General features: G+C 29.3%; 1 protein-coding gene across 1 annotated transcript; it reads right to left on the minus strand.

The window, feature by feature from the left end:
* Window positions 1-250: 250 nt before the first annotated feature.
* On the minus strand, window positions 251-8824 carry LOC136971366 (caspase-7-like). The gene is made up of 6 exons (XM_067265807.1): window positions 8783-8824; window positions 8007-8092; window positions 6733-6871; window positions 6224-6399; window positions 1990-2110; window positions 251-559 (listed from the first exon to the last, which is right to left on the minus strand). Exons 2-6 carry the CDS (start codon window positions 8079-8081, stop codon window positions 318-320), a joined length of 753 nt encoding a protein of 250 aa, XP_067121908.1. The 5' UTR covers window positions 8082-8092; window positions 8783-8824; the 3' UTR covers window positions 251-317.
* Window positions 8825-19250: the final 10426 nt, after the last annotated feature.

Here is a 19250-nt window from a genome sequence, read left to right on the forward strand (position 1 = left end):
TTATTTTATGTTATCCTTTTATAGATTAAAGATTCCACTTGGTCTTAAGAAGTGTTATTTTAAGGATATTAAAATAATAAAAAACCATAACAATGTATCATTCAATATTTTATATTTTTAAAATAAATACAATTTTTAAATTGCAATTGATAGTAAATTGATTATACCTAAAGTTTCTTTAAGTGGAAACCAATTTAAAATACTGTATTTTGAAGATTTGTTAAATTTTTAAAAAAAATGTTATCATTTATTATGTTATTAAAAAAATAAACATTTTTAAATAGAAAATTTTAAAATGCACTTATAAATTCTTCTCTCTATTTTTCATTATCACTTAAAAAATATAATTTTTTAAGTAGGGTAGAAAGAATACAAGAAACTTGTTTCTTTTCATTTAAATCTTTACATTTTTCATTTCTCGATTCGAACTCTAAACTTATCTTCTTATTGACAACTGTTAACATACTTAACAGATCCATCTTATGTGCATTTTCTTTCAACACTGCAGTAAGCGCTTGAATAAACCAGGATCCTGATGGTCGATTAAATGATACCAATTCTAAAATTTTAAAAATACTATAAATTAAAATCATACATAATTACAAAATTTTCTACCAAATTAAACTTGTATAAAAATACTTTTTATTTATTTTCTCTTTTATGTTGCTGTTACCCGAAACATGGCTGCTTTTCCAGATAAAGCGATTTATATTTGTGGTGCATTATGCATGGTGTGTATGCATGGTGTGCATTAGCAGAAAATCTGTTCGTGATAAATATACACGACAAAATATGGCAAACGCGTATTTTAAACAACGATTTACAAATAGAAATAAACATAAAGTCATCATTAAAGTTGGGAAATTGAGGTGTACCCCCTTTTAATTATTAGTACAGAACTATTTTAAAGTATCACAAGATAGTTACAATCATTTTGATGGGGTTTAGTTTCCCCTTTTATCATTCAAATTGGTATTTTTATATTTGTTTATATATCTGAAATTAAATTTGTAATTAATCATTTTTTTTAATATTTAAAGACGATTCCATTGAACAGTTCGTGTCGTTTTCGAATAATTTAGAACAATTTTATTAATTTTCATAACAAAAGAGTAACTTCTTACTAAAGGTAACCAACTGTATTCTATTACCATTTGGAAAAAGAATCGTTTCATCAATTAATGCAATGTGTCCTTCGGCTATTTCTAAAACCCGGAAAATTTTAATAAAATAAAGTACAAATTATTCAATTCTTATTATTTAGGTTAAGTTAGGTTAAATATTAAAGTTTTGAAATCTTATTTAAATCTTTTATATTTGTATATTTCGGCCTTTTCTCTCAATAAATTATCTGTATTATTATTAGTGTATCTGATTAACCAATCAGCGCTACCTAGCTCTGTCGTAAGTCCGGCTATGGTCCGATGATCCGCGGCCAATCAGCGATCGTGGATTCAAAACTACTGGTCGTTTTCCAACCGACTTCTGCAGCGTCGACTAATTTGAAATAAAATAAAAAGAAACAAGAAAAGGCGAGAATCGTACGTCCAGGACGATTCTATCCCGACACTGACAATTAGATAACAAATCAAGTAGCTTCAATAACGCTCGCTCACTCGGGAGTATTTAAATCAGAATCACAAATCACATGTAAACGAAATAAACAACTGCGCGAGAAGTGTCGAATTCGAACGAGCAAGTGCACCGCCTGCGCGCACCACGCATTCCCTCTCGCTCATTCGCGAAGCGCGTGAGTTGCGGACGAGATTGTTTGATATGATTTATTTTGATTTTTAAATTTAATAATTGGCGATTTTGCGCGCCCTCCTTTGAAAGGCGCCCGGGGCACGTGCCCTACTTGCCCAACCTTAGCTACGCCACTGTGTGTGTGTGTGTGTGTGTATGCGTGTGCGTGCGTGTATAATATATTACGTTTTATATAAAATATTTCCATACTTAAAAAAACAATATATTCAATATTTAACATACGTGTCATTGGTGCTGAAGAAAATGCAAACAAGAAATCAGAATAAGAACAGATTTTGAATGAACTACTACTATCAGTGGCATCCATACGTTTGCCAAAATCTGTACGTTTGCCTTGACATGCCTGAAAATGAAATTTAAACAAATGATTTTTACAGCCAACATTAATATATATATTTAAAAACTTTTTTTAAGTTTAAAACATTTTAAAACTTATAAAAAATAAATATTGAACTGATTATTATGTACAGTACAGTACACAAGAATTATATAAAAATACAGTAGAGCGTCGAAAAGTGGAACCAATTGGGGACTGGGGTCCTTCCAGTTAATGATTTGTTCCAGTTTCCGACTTTGTACGAAAAAATACATTAACCTGTCCGATGTTCAAATTTTTTTCCGTTGCGTATCGCTTCCTGTTGAATTTTTCTCCGTTGCGTGTCGCTTCGTGTTGAATTTTCGTCGATTTTAAGCCTAACGAAAATTTTTATAATAATCATCGAGGCTATCGTATCGTTAAAAATTATTTCTGCATTTTGTACAAACAAAATAAATATATTAAAGAATATAAAAAACATGAAAATTATACTTTAGAAGTAAATTTAGTATCAAAAACATTCGATTCAGCACGACACAGTCCGACTGAAAATCGTTCCACTTTCCGGCCATTCCACTTATCGACGCTCTACTGTACATTTAATAGTTCAGATTATTTTATAATTTATCACTAAATAAAATATATCATATTAAAAAATGCATTATAACTGGTTCATTTCTTTGATCTCAAAGAAACTAGCAACATTCAAATATTTTAACTGTATGTGCATAAATTTGTAATCCATTCATGCACCCATTTGGAACTTTTTTCATTAAAAATATACAATATTTAGATCCTACTGTTAAATGAATACTCAGTTATTGATTTTGCAAAGAAGTATAATATCTAAAGTATCACAATTAGTTAAATTTAGATATTTTGTAATTTTTCCAAATATTATTAGTTTCATTAACAGAAAAGGTAATAAAAAAATTTATAGTTAAGCCTGTATATACATTATTAATATGGGATGCCTTCGGATTCCCGAGAATTCTGAATCAGGAAAAAAATGGGATGGATGAGAATTATATACATTTAATTATAGAAATGTATACAAATATTAAACCATGTGTTAAGATAGGATACATTTAGTGTTACAAAAAAAAAGATTTAGGATTTAGGGTGGCTTTGGAGTTTATCAAGGTTAAGCCCATATCCTTTTTTTTATTTATTAATATTAGGTGAATTATTGTAGTTCGCAGGAGAAAGGAGCTATGATATATGTTATTCACAATTTATATTGTGTTTATTAATGAGATAGAGAGAGATTACAGTTGAGTCAAAAAAAGTTAGGAACAGGTTAATTAAAGTTAATAAATTATTTAAAAACTAGTTTATCTTTATCTGAATTAAATTTCTATGGTTATTTAAATTTATCAGTGGATAGGCTATGGATTTTCTAATTATATTGTCATACATAGGTAATAAAATAAAACAGTGAAATGCAAATTTATTTACTTAATTTACCATTACCTATGTATTGAACAGATATGTTATACTCAGAACATTACGTACAAAACTTTCATTCATAATATGTAGCAATATAACAGTTTTAAACAGATCTCTATTTAAAATCTGGATAAATTAAATCGAAATATAATTATTTTTGATTTATCCACATCCTCATCTGTAATTTAAAATTATCATGTTATTAATTTTTTTTATAAACCAAATATACTTTTTTTTCTTTATGCATGATATAAAATTTAAAAATTGTAATTACGAATAATATTTTTTCTTGACAGAACAGTAGAAAAAAGTTACAAAAATGCCTGAAAACGGTAAAACTATCTACTAACTAAATAGAGGGGGTGCAGTCACGTGCTATAACGTCATCGCTCCGTCCAATAAAACAATCGTCCGCCATATTGGTTGCTGATTTCACGTTACCCTGCTTGATCACTTTATTACGTCAACGTGGAAGAAAGGAATTTTACTGGCTTTGCAGCCGATTTAAAAGGTAATGATTTGATAAAATATAAAGAGAAAACTTCTTTTATTGAATTGGATCCATAAGAAATGAAACAAACGGATTTTCATCCAACGATTTAACCACGTGGCCAACTATAGAACATGGAGACAGTAAATTATTTGGAAACTCCTTTACACAAAAACTCCTGATCAGCCAATTGCAGGATGTATTAGTCTGGAATTGCTATTTATGTTAAGATGGTCTTGATAGATATTCGTGTTTATACTGTATAGGTGTATGTAGGCCGATGAGGAGTTTTTCTGCCCGAAATGCATTCTACTAAAAATTTGATTGTGGTTAATTAAAGGCTAATTTTTGTAAAAATTTAGTCTATTTTGCTCCAGTCAGTCCCTGATGTGATAAGCCCTCCAATTTATTATAGCCATATTTATTAGGCTAATTTATTTAATCTTAATAATAGAGACTTGCGCAACACAAAACCATAGTGACAAAAGAAAAAATGTAATGGTAATTATAAATACAACTTGACTTAAAATGTGACTAAATATAAAATTACATTCATCTTTATATTAACGCAGTTATGTTATGAGTAATGGAAAGTCTCGTATGAAGATACGTACAGTACCTTTCCTACAAGCAAAATTAAATCATTACGAATAAAATATCACGATAAATAAATCCGCTTGTCAAATAATTATGAGCATCGAGTGATTTGTATGCCTTCATCTGGTCCAGTGGACAGCGTTAGTTGTTAAAACCAAAGAATTTACTGTGTCTCCATGTTCTATAGTTGGCCACATGGTTAAACGTTAGATGAAAAATCCGTTTGTTTCATATAATTCTTATGGATCCAATTCAATAAAAGAAGTTTTCTCTTTATATTTTATCAAATCATTACCTTTTAAATCGGCTGCAAAGCCAGTAAAATTCCTTTCTTCCACGTTGACGAAATAAAGTGATCAAGCAGGGTAACGTGAAATCAGCAACCAATATGGCGCCTGTATATGTGAGCGGAGTCATGTGACGTCACGTGCACCCCCTCTATAGATAAACCAACTTCTCGCCGTAGAGAGACTCTAACGCCAGCTATTGGCAACCTGACACATTAACTCTACTTGAGAGCATAGCTCAACTACCAGTATATCTATCGACTCTGTTTCTATGTCATAAAAAAATTTCATTATTCTATTTAAGTTAATTCGTAAATTTTATTTAAATAAGAAAATGACTTTGCGTAATGTCGTACAATCGAATTTTCTTAAAACGAAGAGGCGGGAAATTCAAAATTATTTAAACACGATCGTGCCAATTTTGACGGATTTATTATCTCCACGTACTGCATGTGGCCAGCAGCGAAGTATACAATGAATAAAAGTGCATGAATTGCGTGAGGTCCGTCACGCGGTCCAAAATGTCCCTTACACAATATCGTTAAACCCACTGACAGTTCTTTGCCTCTCCCCCACGGCATCAACTGACTGCAAAAGGTTAACCAGAAGTCGCGCGGATCAAAAATATTGGGAACGTTCTGTACGGGACACAATCGCAATCGGCGTGAATACCTCTTTGTGTTAGTTACTAACACAAAGACGGATTCACGCCTACATTTCTGTTCATATTTCCTTTGCAATTTCTTGGACATTATGAACATTTCCCTCGACTCGCACATTTATCGGCTTATAATTTTACAAATTCTATTTTATCGGTTATTATTGCTAAATTATATTGTAAATCCTGTCATTCTGTACAAATCGACACAAATTTCGACGTCCTATCTCTGAGTCATCCAAAGTTTTACTGCCCAAACGTCGTACGGCATCGCCATTTTCGGTGTCCACGCGCGACCGCTACTCCGCTCCTGCACGACACCCCCACTACCCAGTATTTTAAATACAGACTTAAACCTCCTATCCAACAAAACGTCAGACGGATTCCGCGGTATTTGCAGAGATCCTGACTTTCCCCGCTAAAAATCTTATTCCCTGACTTTCCAGGTCCGTAATGACCCTGTGTGAACTACGTTGCCACAAAAAAGTAAATCAGACCCATCAAATGCAATAAAAACCATCCTAGGATACATATTAACTTCATCTAAATTCATCAACCTATATTTTTCTTTAGATTTAATATTTTAAATTGATTAATCAGTTTGTCTCCACTTGACATATTTGTTAATTTACTTATTTAGACTTGATGAAATTAATTACCTGAATAAAAAATAATTTAGGTTTTCCAGCTAATTGAGGACAATTATCTGCTTTGAAGTACTTGTAAAGTTTATCTACTGCAAATACATTATCTTTCCCAGCGATAGTATTATCTCGTCCATGAGTTGAAAAGCAACACACAAGAGATGATCTATTTTGATGATCTTCTTTAGCCACTACAAAAATCAATTTTAAAATAATTTCCTTAATTATAGGATAGATGTATTGTTATTAGTTTTAACTCTATAATCGTTTTAAATTTCGGATATATTTAAAGAATAAAACTTTTAAAGTACCCTTTGATGATTAAAACAAATGATTTTTAAGGGTAATTTAATAAAATCCTACGTAAATTTAAAAATACAACAATTATTTCCATGAATTATCATGAAAGTATTAATTGTATTCTTTTTTAATAATTTCGTAAAATTTAATTATTTTAAATATATAAATAATATTTAAATCAGAGTTTAAAATTAATAATAATTGTATTGTTGCTTCTGAAATACCTTCTTTTAATGTTTTCTTGATGTCTTTTGCGCTTAAATCGTAGTAAGAAACAACATCATATTTTAATTTGGCAAAACATTCGCGCAACAATTCTTCGTCTTTAACTGCAACTTTTCTCTCATCAAACCTATCGAATGTCTACGAAAAATATTTATTATTAAAAACTATTGCACACAAATTTATTAATCGTAATAAGAGCACAGTATAACCTCGTTATAACATACCGCTATGTAACTTATTTCGATTAATAACATCATTTCGCTTATTCCCCGTTGCGTTTTTTTTTTATTCCTTATAACGCAGTAACTTTCATGTATATGTTCATAGAATAAGGTGTGCTTTCCTTTCATGTCGTCCCATCGCGTATGCTTGCACCGGCTTTAACGCGGAATCACCAATATAGCCCTATCCACACATTGAACTATTATTAGATACAAACTAATTAAATAGAATGAAGTTTCGTACGCCTAACAAACACCATTTCTTGACTGACATCATTAATTTTCAATTCTGTAAGCTATGTTATAACCAGGTTATACTGTATTATAGTAAGAATTTAACTAGTTATAATTTATTAAATTTTCAATTAATAAAATTGTTCTCGCATTTTTTAATAATAAAGCTCAGATTTTAATGCCCCGCATTTATCTAGTATTATGTTATATAATAATATTTGTTAAATTAATGATTAAATGCTTAACACAACGTCTACAGAATGGTGTGTGTTAAAATCATGCTGTAAACTAATATTGGTCGATGAAAGAAATGTCTATATCAAAAGCTGAATAAATACATTTTTTTGTATTCGTCATTCTGCATTATTTTTTTTTCTTTTGTAATATTAATATTAAATATAGAAATATTATCAATTTTCTATAGACAATGAAAAGAAAATAAATATGAAAGTTAAATGGAAAATAAAAATGGTTCATAAGCATTTGAAAATCATACAAAAGTACAGTAGAGCATCGATTATCCGACCCCCGATTAACCGACCGCGTTCTAGTCGGCAAATTCAAATGTCCGCTAGTGATGTGGCGCTACAATATTTGGTTATGTCTTGGCTACTTTAATATTATTTTTGTTAAATTTTTGCGTGTTTTAGCTGGCAGCACTGGCTCGACCATGAAAGGGAGGCTAGTATTTAAACCAGGCCTAATACACTATACTAATAATGTATTTTTTCATACTTTTCGGTTATCCGACTTTTCAGTTATCCGACCAACCCCAGTCCCCAATTAAGTCGGATAATCGATGTTCTACTGTATAATACCTGATTATAAAATATCAAACATTTTCCTTTTTCCTTATAATCCATTTTATAAATGTCTTCATCATAATTGGCCATTCTTCTGAAATCTTTTAAATTTGCTTGTATTTAATATAATACTATATTAAATAAAAGACAAAATTTATTTTGATATGCAGTAAAATGCATTTATACAAATTTTAATATGAAAAATAAATCTCAATATTAAGTTATATAAAATAAAAACTTCGAAGTATTTAATTCTGTTTAACTATTTAGTTCTATTACACAGAACTACACAAAATAACAGTATTACAATAATCATCATAACAATATAACTGACAGAAAATACACAATGTTAGTTATATTAATTAATTATAAAAGAATAGCGCTGTTGTATGTCATAGTATTATTTAACTTTTGTTCCTCAAGTTTTCGTTTCCCAGATATGAAACGATAAAAGGAAACTTCCTAGAAAAACCAAATTTTGAATCAGTCTTATCATTATATTACAGGATTAAAATAAAAGCTTTTAATTATCCTATTATTTATGTAGTAATTTCTCAACTTCTACCGTACATAAACAATTGTTTAATATATATATAAATTCTAAAAACTGCATAATTTAGGAAAAACATGAAGGAACAATTTTTTAATAGATGATTGACGTAATTTACAAAAGTAAAGGTACTAGACACCGATAACAAGTTTAAGTATAATAAAGAAAGAGTATAAACAAGAGAATGATACTCGTATTATCAATCCGATAATATAATAAAAATAATATAAAGTTCCAATACCTAAACGAGTAAAAGTCCACACCAAAATCCGCCAACAACTGTCTAAACATTGGGAAAGGGATGTTTTTATATACTATCCACACAACCGGAAACAAATTGATCAGTGAACAAACTAGAGATTAGTCATATCAATAAAGCCAACCTATGCATTGCACATTAAGTATTTTCAATTGTAAACTATTTAAAATTAATGTAAATGAAAGGATTCTTATGGCTATTATAATTAACTAAGAAATTTATTAAAATATAAATTTAAAAAAAAAAATGATATTGAATATGCTTAAATTGTGAGTGAACTTATTACCAAAATCTTTTTTCTCTCCTGAATCAAATAGCGCAGTGTGAAATTTTGTGACAAATCTGATAAGTCTTTATCTGTGATTTATTTAATAATAGAATCTCGATACAAAAATCTATTGAACATTTTTCATTTATATAATAACTTATTATTTAAAGGTGGATATATTGAAGAATAGGTGTATAACACATGTTAGTTGACACATCTTTCTCGTATAAATATCTGACAATAACGTTATTACATTATAAAGATTTTCTATTAACAAATTGTAGTTGTTATCCTAAGAATTCTTTAATTTTAAAATAACAAAATGCATATAAATAATAAATATTTTAAAAATATATAATACTATTATAAATTATCATATTTTATAAACTGATAAAACACTTATAATCTAGTTTTTTTGATATATTACATAATTATTATTTCTTAATTTTAACATAAAAACAGAGACGAACAGCGAGGTCAAAGGGCATATACCGTAAAATGATTATTACGATAGTTACGTTTATTCATAGGTATTAATAAATAGACCTAAAAAATTGATAGCAAAAAGTTAAATGTTATACTAATATTAATATCAAAATTTTAAAAAAAAGAGAAGTTTTAACAGCATAAATTGATAAAATGTATCAATTTACGCTATTAAATTACACACTGTATACAATTATGTACTGTACGTCTACACACCGTACCAAAAGTGAAGTTAAATAGATAATATTAGATTATTTTTTAAGATAAATTGAAAAACATAACCGTTTAATAAGATTTTTACAAAAAGTTGAGAGTTAATTAAAAGATTCATCGTATATCTAACACCTTACGGGAGAAAATTTTCGAATTAAAATAACATGACTTCCGATTTGAATCGGAAGTTCATATATAGTTAATCGAGACCTCCCGTCCTTAAGGTTTCTATACATGGTATCAGTTTTCATCTATCTAACTCCGTTCTGGAGATTAAGGAAAAACAGACAGACGGGGGGACGACAATGGGAATATAATTATAGGTCTACAATTTTTTCAAATTGCAGCCCAAATACAATATATGTGTAAGACGGCCGACCTTTAGGGAAAATCAGCTAATTGCGTGTCAGTCAGTGTCGGATTTACCAATCCAGGGGCCCTGGGCCCAAATTCGGTGGGGCCTCCCTTTAAGAATAGGCAAATTTGATGATTTAGAAATTTTACACAAAATACTGTACTTTCAACTAGATTTCAACTAGGAAGTTGTAAATTTCATTTAAAAATAAGGTTATTCTAAAAATACATATATTTTATTGTGTAAAACTAATTATTTTAATTTAATTGAAAAATACCTATGTAAAATTTTTTCCCGAAATTTTCCGACGTTTCATAGGTTTTTTCCCGAGTTTGGTTTTCTTTGCCTGTGGCCCTCATGATTAGGCCATACTAGACTGTGGCAGTAATAAAAAAAATAAAATTATGTTTAAACATAGTTTTGTGGAGCCCCTACTTTGTGGGGGCCCTGGGCACCGGTCCCAAATGTCCTTATGTAAATCCGGTCCTGGTATTTATCATATATCATATTTCAAGTTCTCAATAAAATGATAGAAAATTATATAAAACATCATAAGAAATACATTTTTTTTTATTTTTCATTTCTGGTGTCAGTGATGATCTCGTATGTGGATGGTGGTGGTGGCGGAGGAGACAAGGATGACAAGTGTCTAACAAAAACCGTTTATTTTTGACATAAAGTAACTTACACTACGAACAAAATACTGTAGTCTGCTTCGAAGATTGGGCGACTGGGTGCTAATAGTCTGATCCTTTACCTCATTCCAGGGCCGGATTCACATAAGGGCATTTGGGGCCGGTGCCCAGGACCCCCACAAAACTATGTTTAAATAAATAAATATATATATATATATTACTATATACTTAACTATTGCATATATATAAATTTCTTATAATGAGAAGATTGGAATTCCAGCGTGCAATAAATGTAAATAAAATGAAGTAAATTCTTCCAATAAATTCAACATATCTATACGATATCCTGAACTGCTTTTAATATAATACAAGTCATAAATTCTTTTTCTTGTTTTAACAAAATTATTCATCAGTATCACAGCCGAAAACTGGTGATAATTTATTTTTCTCACCTTATTATTATCTCTATATTAATTAAATATCTAATCTGTCATAGTGAGCGACATACGACGTGATGTGACGATACAAACTTTCCTATGACTAAAACTCAATTTAACTACGAATTATATTGAAATACAAAATAATAATAAACTGTCTTAATTTCAGCTGAAAATGGACGGGAAAGAAGCCCTTTATTCAATTAAAATATTTTAATTTTACAAATTTTTCTTAATTTATCGTTATTTTACAAATGATTTACTTAAAATATATACGGGCTTATATACATACTTCTAAATCTAAATTTAACACTTTTCACACTTGAAAGTTTAATACACAGAATAAAGTATTTAATTTTTACATGTTCAAAAGGAGGTGCTGAGGATTTTCTCTGGGCCTGGAGAAAACAGGAGTCCTTAATGGTTTCTATCCCTATAAATTATTGGTATTTTTCTTTTTTAACAGAAAAGTATTCTCAAAGATTCTATTTATTTTATTTTCTCGAAGAAAATAGCAAAAGAGGTCTTCTCTATCCCGGGCCCTATATAAGCTTACAACGACCCTAGACAGCCTTTGTTTTACACGACACCTGAAATAAATTTCTGAAAACTCTCAACCAACAATGCAGTGGCATAGCGAGGGGGGCAACGGAGTGTATTATGCACCGGGCGCCACTCGCAAAGGGGCGCCCAAATGGTCTCCAAGACAAACTATATGTGTTTCTGGAGGGGGAGGGAGCGTCAATAAGGTGTCGTGCTCCGGGCGCCAGTTATGTTCGCTACGCTACTGCAACAACGATATTGCTTAAATGATTTCTTTGAAATGATTACTCAATAAACATAATATTAAATCTTTTGAAACTTATTTTTGATCATTTTAGTAAAATATAATTGAATTTTGATATTTTTGTACTTTCTACTTCGATCTTATTGTAATAGGCCTATAATTCAAGGCTGTGGCACATTTAACAAACTCGCAGTTATTCAACAAGTTAAATTATTCTTATTGAAAAAAAAAAGAAAAATATTTCTTGGAATTAGTTCAATTAGAACAATTTCTATAACATGAATACAATATTATAAAATTCAACTTTTCTAAAATAAATGTTAGACTAGCCCATTACAGAATTTATTTATTTAAGATACAGTAGCCTATATTCGTTTTTAATACATCTCCATAATACAATTGTGGATTGTCATCTTTTTTTTTTTTTTTTAGTTTTATACGAAAATACAAAATAATCGGTTAATGTTACCCTTGGTGCCAAGATGGCGGCTTGTGTCTGATTCCAGCATAATAAATAGTGGGAACGCACGTTCTAACCTAACTTAACCTATTCTAATAATTTACTTGCTAATAATTATGGTAATTTATTAAAATAGGTTAGGTTAGGTTAGAACGTGCATCCCACTGTTTCCTTGCTGGAATCAGAGACGAGCCGCCATCTTGGCACTAAGGGTGACATTAACCAAATAATCTAACATCATTTATAAATATAAATTTCTTCTTATCTCTATTTTTCACATAGTAAAGCCATAAATGCTTTAAAAACCTTCTAAAAGACAAAATTATGATTTTTCCCATTGTCTAAAATATATAAATTGAACAAATATTTGTATATTTAAGACAATAAGGAAAAATAACTACAATTCTGCTATTTATATTAAATTTTAGTTGGTTGCACCTAACCATTAAAACTAATTTTAATATTAAATTGCATATACTTAATATAATATTAGAAAATAAAACATATTTTTAGTCAAAAAATAACAAAATCAATCCAATAACAAGTAAAATAATAAACATATAGTTAAGAGGAAACGGAATGCCAATAATTATTAGACTAAGATCAATGTAATAAGAAAAAAAAAATGTGCAAAGAACATTTTGGAGTCGTATTTCAATAACAAAGAAATATTATTACCAAAGATTTTTCTATGTGATACATGTATTTGAAAATTCAACATTATTACAATGGCATAAAACTGTGCAATTCGTAGAATTAAAAAGTAAACAATTACACCTTTGCTATTACGTAAAAGTTTCATTACAAAAAACGAAAAACATTCAATAAAAGCTGAAAAAACTGGCGAAAGGTTACTCAAAAACAATTTTTCATAAAATCTATTTGAAATTACAATGTTCTAATTAGGATAAAAACGAATGGAATACGTTTAAACAAGTAAAATCGTCATTAAGTCCGACTCTACTGGAGATGTACACGGGCTCCTTTTCTCCCACTCCCCAACCTTTAATCACTAAAATTTAATAGCACCAATCTCCCTAATACACAAACCTCCCCGAAAAATTTCAAAAATTTTCGACAAAAAGCGCAGGAATTATTAAGCTTCAAACAGGTGAACAAAATCGTGTCCCCCCATATACACACTAACATCCATACATACAGAAAAAAACCCGATTTCCGGAGTCTAAAAATGTAAAAATTTGAGGAGTGGGGGTCATTTTTTGAACGATCGCCATACTTACCTTCTGTTATAAGACCTATACCGATGTTCCCTCTAAGCTGTGCGGTTGCGCACTGCTCAAATTGATTGCCACGCACGAGAATTTGTGCGCCAAGGAGGCGAGCATGATTATTGATTTGAATTGTTGTTTACTTATTTCTCACTCTGTCTGCAACATGATTATTGCTACGTATATTTCGATTAAATACATTAAATCATTGACAAAAGATAATATTTTGTATGGAAGTATGTTTTAAAATAAATTTTAATCTCTACTTTATAATTAATTATTTTAATTTTTTTAAGAAAAAATAAGATTTTATATATAACCATTATAATTCGCGTGCACGTCAGAATTCGATTTTTCAAGTTACGCAACATACACGATTATGTTTATTTTATGTTGTATATTTGAAATTTAACTCCATTTATTATTCTCCATTGGTTTATGATAATCCTATTCTCAAGTAGTTTTTCTTCAATTTATTCTAATTTAAGTATATTAACTTCATTTCTTTAACCCTCTCCCTCTCCCCCCGGCGGAGGAAGAGGGAAAAGGTTTCCTAGTACACTGTCAGTAACATCCCTACTAATCGCAACATACATATATATCGACTAACAATAAAAATAAACACTGATATATTATTTATTCAATAAAAATAAATAAATAAATATATATATATTATATATATATTGTGTTTAAGAAATAGAAACACTACACAGATAAAAGCGAAAATCGAATAATATATATTTATTATCGCTTTAATAAGATAGAATTTTAGTTTATCGAATAAAGATATATATATATATATTAAACTAATATTTTTATTCTTTGATTTTAATTTATTTTATTTGTTTTATGGTCATTAAACTGCACATTTTACATTTTATTACTATCAAAATTTTATTATTACAGTCGCCAAAAAGAAATAATATTGATAAATAGTATTATAAATAAGGGAATAAACTCATGCTCGAAAAATTTTAGAGAATCGTATAAATTAAATAAGTCGCAATTCAATAATAATGACGACGTTGAGGCCGAAGTTTTAAACGCGAAAACGTGTACGTCGGACGTTCAGCGCCGCTTTCCTGTAAGCCTAGAAGTTTAACAATGGCGTTTGGAGTGTCGAGCATGATTCCACCGACTTTCCAAACGTCCATTGTCAAACTTTTAGGCTTACAGGAAAGCGGCGCCGAACGTCCGACGTACACGTTTTCGCGTTTAAAACTTCGGTCTCAACCTCGCTAATATTCAATCTTGCTATCATATAAAGATGAACATAAAAATCTCCATAGAAAGATCGATTATACAATTACTATTGCATGGATTTAAGTTATTCTATTTTTCATTTCTTAAATAAATTTAATGAACTACAATAAGTTCCTTGTGACCTATACAGTATGGATTATTAACAATATTTCGTGGAGGAGTCTCGACGGACAACTACAGAAATTGTCCAGTTAACTTAACAAAATAATTGTTCAAATTGTATAACTTTATATTGTCTATAACCAATTATTATAATATTTGATTACTGTTATTGTATTATTAATTCTTTTGTTAATGAAGTGCCTCGATTTTGATCATATAAATAAATAAAAATAATTAAAAATGTTTTAAATACATTATTAAATGTAATAAAGTTAAGAAATTTTGTAAACGTTCACTAATTTGTAAGGCAAAAATAATTACAGTACTTGTATTGATTCTGTATATTTAACACATCACAGGAATGATTAATTCTGATATAATATAGGCCTATATTACAGTATTTGTTTTTATACCAAAATTTGACTTTTCTACGTAGAAGATGAACTTTTAAAGGTCGATAAGTTGAGTATACAGTTGTTAGAATTACTCAGTGTAAAACTGCTTAACATCTTCATTTATTACTATTACTTCCATTCCAATAAATCATTGTTTTTATTTAAATTCGATGGCACTTTTTCTGTCTTAAATCGACATTTCTTTCTCTGTTTTCACTGTATAAGATAAAAATAAGTCTGAGTAAGGTGAGAAAGAGTACTGTACAGGCATAAATTTGGGATCTACTCATCTTTGATATCCATTTCAAATTTCATTCATAGAGCCTAAAAATCATTGAAATAAATTTTAAAAAAGTAAGTAATTTATATTATTTTCATGAATTCCCGAGATTCTGGGCCACGATTCGATAGGCTGACCCCTTAAACACCCCTGTCATCTGGCCGTTCGCTATGTTGATATCATAGCAAATGAGATTTTGTAAATTTATAGTCACATTTCCAAACAGGTTCTACCAATTTTTTCCGAGTTCTGCCAATTCATTATATTATTAAATAAATTCAGACAAAAACTGGTTTCATAAAATCTTAATAAAAAATTGTTTCTTCTATTTTATGTAATCTTTACATGTCATTGAAGTACGACTTTCAAATAAGTACCTGCTGGTATGTAGGTACCGAGTACACGACGTTCAACATCATCTCATTCCATGACAGATCCTGTTTTATATTTGAATAAAATAATCATCAATTAGGAAATTAAAATTATCAGAGATCAGTCAATCAGTTAATGCACCCATAAAAATGTCCATTAGTTATGGATGTACTCTGAATTGAAACCACTAGGAAGTGGCACAATAGAAGAGTTAAGATTTAAAAAATTAAATGCGTGTTGTCTGAAATAAACTACAGTATATAATTTCCGTCTTCTGTTGGTATAATTGTTAAAGAAGAGATTTAATAATAAAGTCTTTCTAAACGGATTTATCTCTGCTAAAATTGCAAGCACAGTTCGTGTTAATTAATTACCCCATGAATAATTAGAAACCAGAATAGCATACTGTATCCTACTTGTTCTATTATAAATGTACAATAGGATTCAGGTTTCCTAACAATTACAAACGACTATTTCGTTTTATACACTAATAATAAGAATAACATTATATGTACTGTGTAATACATGTAAACTATAAAGATTGCGGCCTTTTCTGACTTTTAATGCAACTTGATAAAATATCAAATGTTCAAGTTTAAATCTTGTCATGAATTTGAGTTATGAAAATATGTTTTCTATTCACTTTTCAATGAACACATCATTCAACACAATATATATACTGTATTTAAAGTAAAACAGGTAAGCTAAATCGAGAGAAGATGACGGGGTAGGGAACAGATCAAGTTTTGAAACCGTCGTCTTAATAGACAATGAACAGTGAATATCAAGTCTCAAATAATTTGTTATAACAAGAGAAAATTATTTGAGACTTAAGTATAATCCTTACATCATTTAATTTTCTCTTGTTAACAAAATTATTTTGTTAGTATCGTAGAAATACCTCAACAGGAAAGGTATTTTTGTCAACAAATGTTATCATTAAATATCTAATTGGTCATTGTAATTGAGATATGACGTGAGGCTCTAAACTTTCCTATGACTAAACTCAATTTAGCTAAATATCCTACCTACTTTATTTCATACATTTTTGACATAACAGGTGAACTTTGGCTTATCGATTTTTGTTGTACCTTAAAAATTGTTCTCGTTTAATTATTTTAAGTAAATACATTGTATGTATATTTGTGTATATATACAGTATATTAAACAATATATTTATCATATTTTAGTATAAATATAAATAAATAATTATGAATCTAAATTTAAAAACTACATTTCTGTTAAAATAAATTTTCAAGTAAATTTACAAAGAGGAACATCCGAAAAAGTGTGTTACAGAGTCATATTAAAAACAGCTATAAACGAAAAAATTCTATAATGAGCTAGTATAAATCGAGGAAAGATGACAAGGGTAGGGAATAGGTCAGTGCTTCTTTTTTAAGTTTGGAAACAGGTAGCATCAGTCGTCTTAAGATCATAGCATTGTTCCGCCATGCTTGTACCGAAAACTCAAGGCCCGTCGTCTCTTCTCTATTCAGGAGAGATGACGCTAATTTCATATATACTTTAATATCAGGAGATTACCTAGTCCAATACTATTCTAATTGTGTATTTTATATTTATAGGACACACTATCATTTATTATGTTACATGTACTGTACATTCAATATTTTCGGGTTTACATTAAGAATGAAAATGTGTTCATTTTCTGCTGACTTATTATTGTCTTTTTGGGGCGATATCTACAAAACTCATTAAAAAATATAAAAACAATTTTGTTTTAATATATCGTATACGTTTCCAACTTGTTACTAGCATTTATTTCTTCATACGGCAATTCTCCTACTCATAGTGTGTCATCTTACCAACACTAGTAAGAGAAATGGCAAAAGGAGTAACTTAGATATATTTGTTATAATTAATTTTCTATTATCGTAATTTTAAAAATAACACTTTCTAAAGAGATTAACAATTGTAGAGTGTCTCACTCTACAATTCATTCTTTGATATGTCCCGTATTATTAGACACAGAACGATTTTCCGAAATGTGAGTCCTTTATGTCAAATTCAAATCTTGTTTATACAGTATATAATATTAGAAATCGAATATATTTTAGTCAAAAAATAACAAAATTAATTAAATAATAGCAATAATAAGATAACAAGTAAGTAGTAAAGAGAAAAAAGAACTTCGATAATTATTAAACAAAAATGAACATTGTAAAAAGTAAAAATAAAAACGCATAGGACATTTGGTATGGAATCTCAAAAACAGTAGAACCTCGATTTAACAGACAAAAATTTTGTTGTTAATGAAATATTTAGAAGTCATGACAAACAGCGAAAATCTAATATGCGACCTCCATGACTTGGCAACGTAATTTTCTTGTTTTTACCTCGTGCCCTTATAGAGCTCCTAATATTTGTGACGAAGAACATTAAAACTAAACATGACCAATGAAATAATGAGAATAAATTATATATTACTAGTTTACATATCATTAGCATATATTTTAGTAGGCCTACTGAGGACTATTGTGTATTGGTGTTTATTCGGCAAGCCTTAAAGCTTGCAACTTTAAGAAAAAAATGCGTGCAGCCCACCAGAAGAAGCGTACGAAGACATAAAGCTGTGCAGTTTGTAACATCAAATTAAAATAATAATAATAATCTAAAAATTTTTATATTTATAAAAACCTCCAGTCAAGTAATTTGAGCTTCTTGGTCTGACAATAATACAGTGATTTCATCATCCTACTAAATGAGTTATCTTAGATTAGTTTTTGAGCCGCATGACGAAATCTTGAAGATTTTCAATCAAAACATCTATGGTTATATCAGAAATTAAAAAAGAAAATAATAAACCGTTTAATATATCGGATAGTTTTGTTGCCATTGATGATTATGTTTTTCCGCCTGAAAATGCATTTGTTTTTAATTACTATAATTTGTGTTTCTTTCTTGAAATGTTCATTAAAATTAGTTCTGTAGAAGTGATGCAAAAATTCTTTTTATTTTATTCTTAAAAAACAAAAAAAACTATCAGGAATTAGACTTTTTCTCTTGGAATTATTTTCTGTCGAGTGTCGAAATGAAAAGTGAAAGATTTTTAATCGAACATTTAAAAACTGAAAAACATAAGAGATAAAAAAGAAAATGTATTTCGTTTCTTGATATCAATTGTGTTGTTTCTGTGTGGTAATTTTT

This window comes from Centruroides vittatus, unplaced genomic scaffold, assembly GCF_030686945.1.
Source record: "Centruroides vittatus isolate TY-2023 unplaced genomic scaffold, ASM3068694v2 contig_2480, whole genome shotgun sequence".
Taxonomy (NCBI): Eukaryota; Metazoa; Arthropoda; class Arachnida; order Scorpiones; family Buthidae; genus Centruroides; species Centruroides vittatus.

Bases quoted from the DNA above. Each gene is read 5' to 3' on its own strand.
- LOC136971366 (XM_067265807.1), bottom strand. From the start codon at position 8,081: ATGGCCAATTATGATGAAGACATTTATAAAATGGATTATAAGGAAAAA. The intron at 6,400-6,732 runs GTATTTCAGAAG...TGATTTTTGTAG, and splicing joins CAAGAAAACATTAAAAGAAG to TGGCTAAAGAAGATCATCAA. The intron at 560-1,989 runs GTATGTTAAATA...TTAAAATTTTAG, and splicing joins TTCTTCAGCACCAATGACAC to AATTGGTATCATTTAATCGA.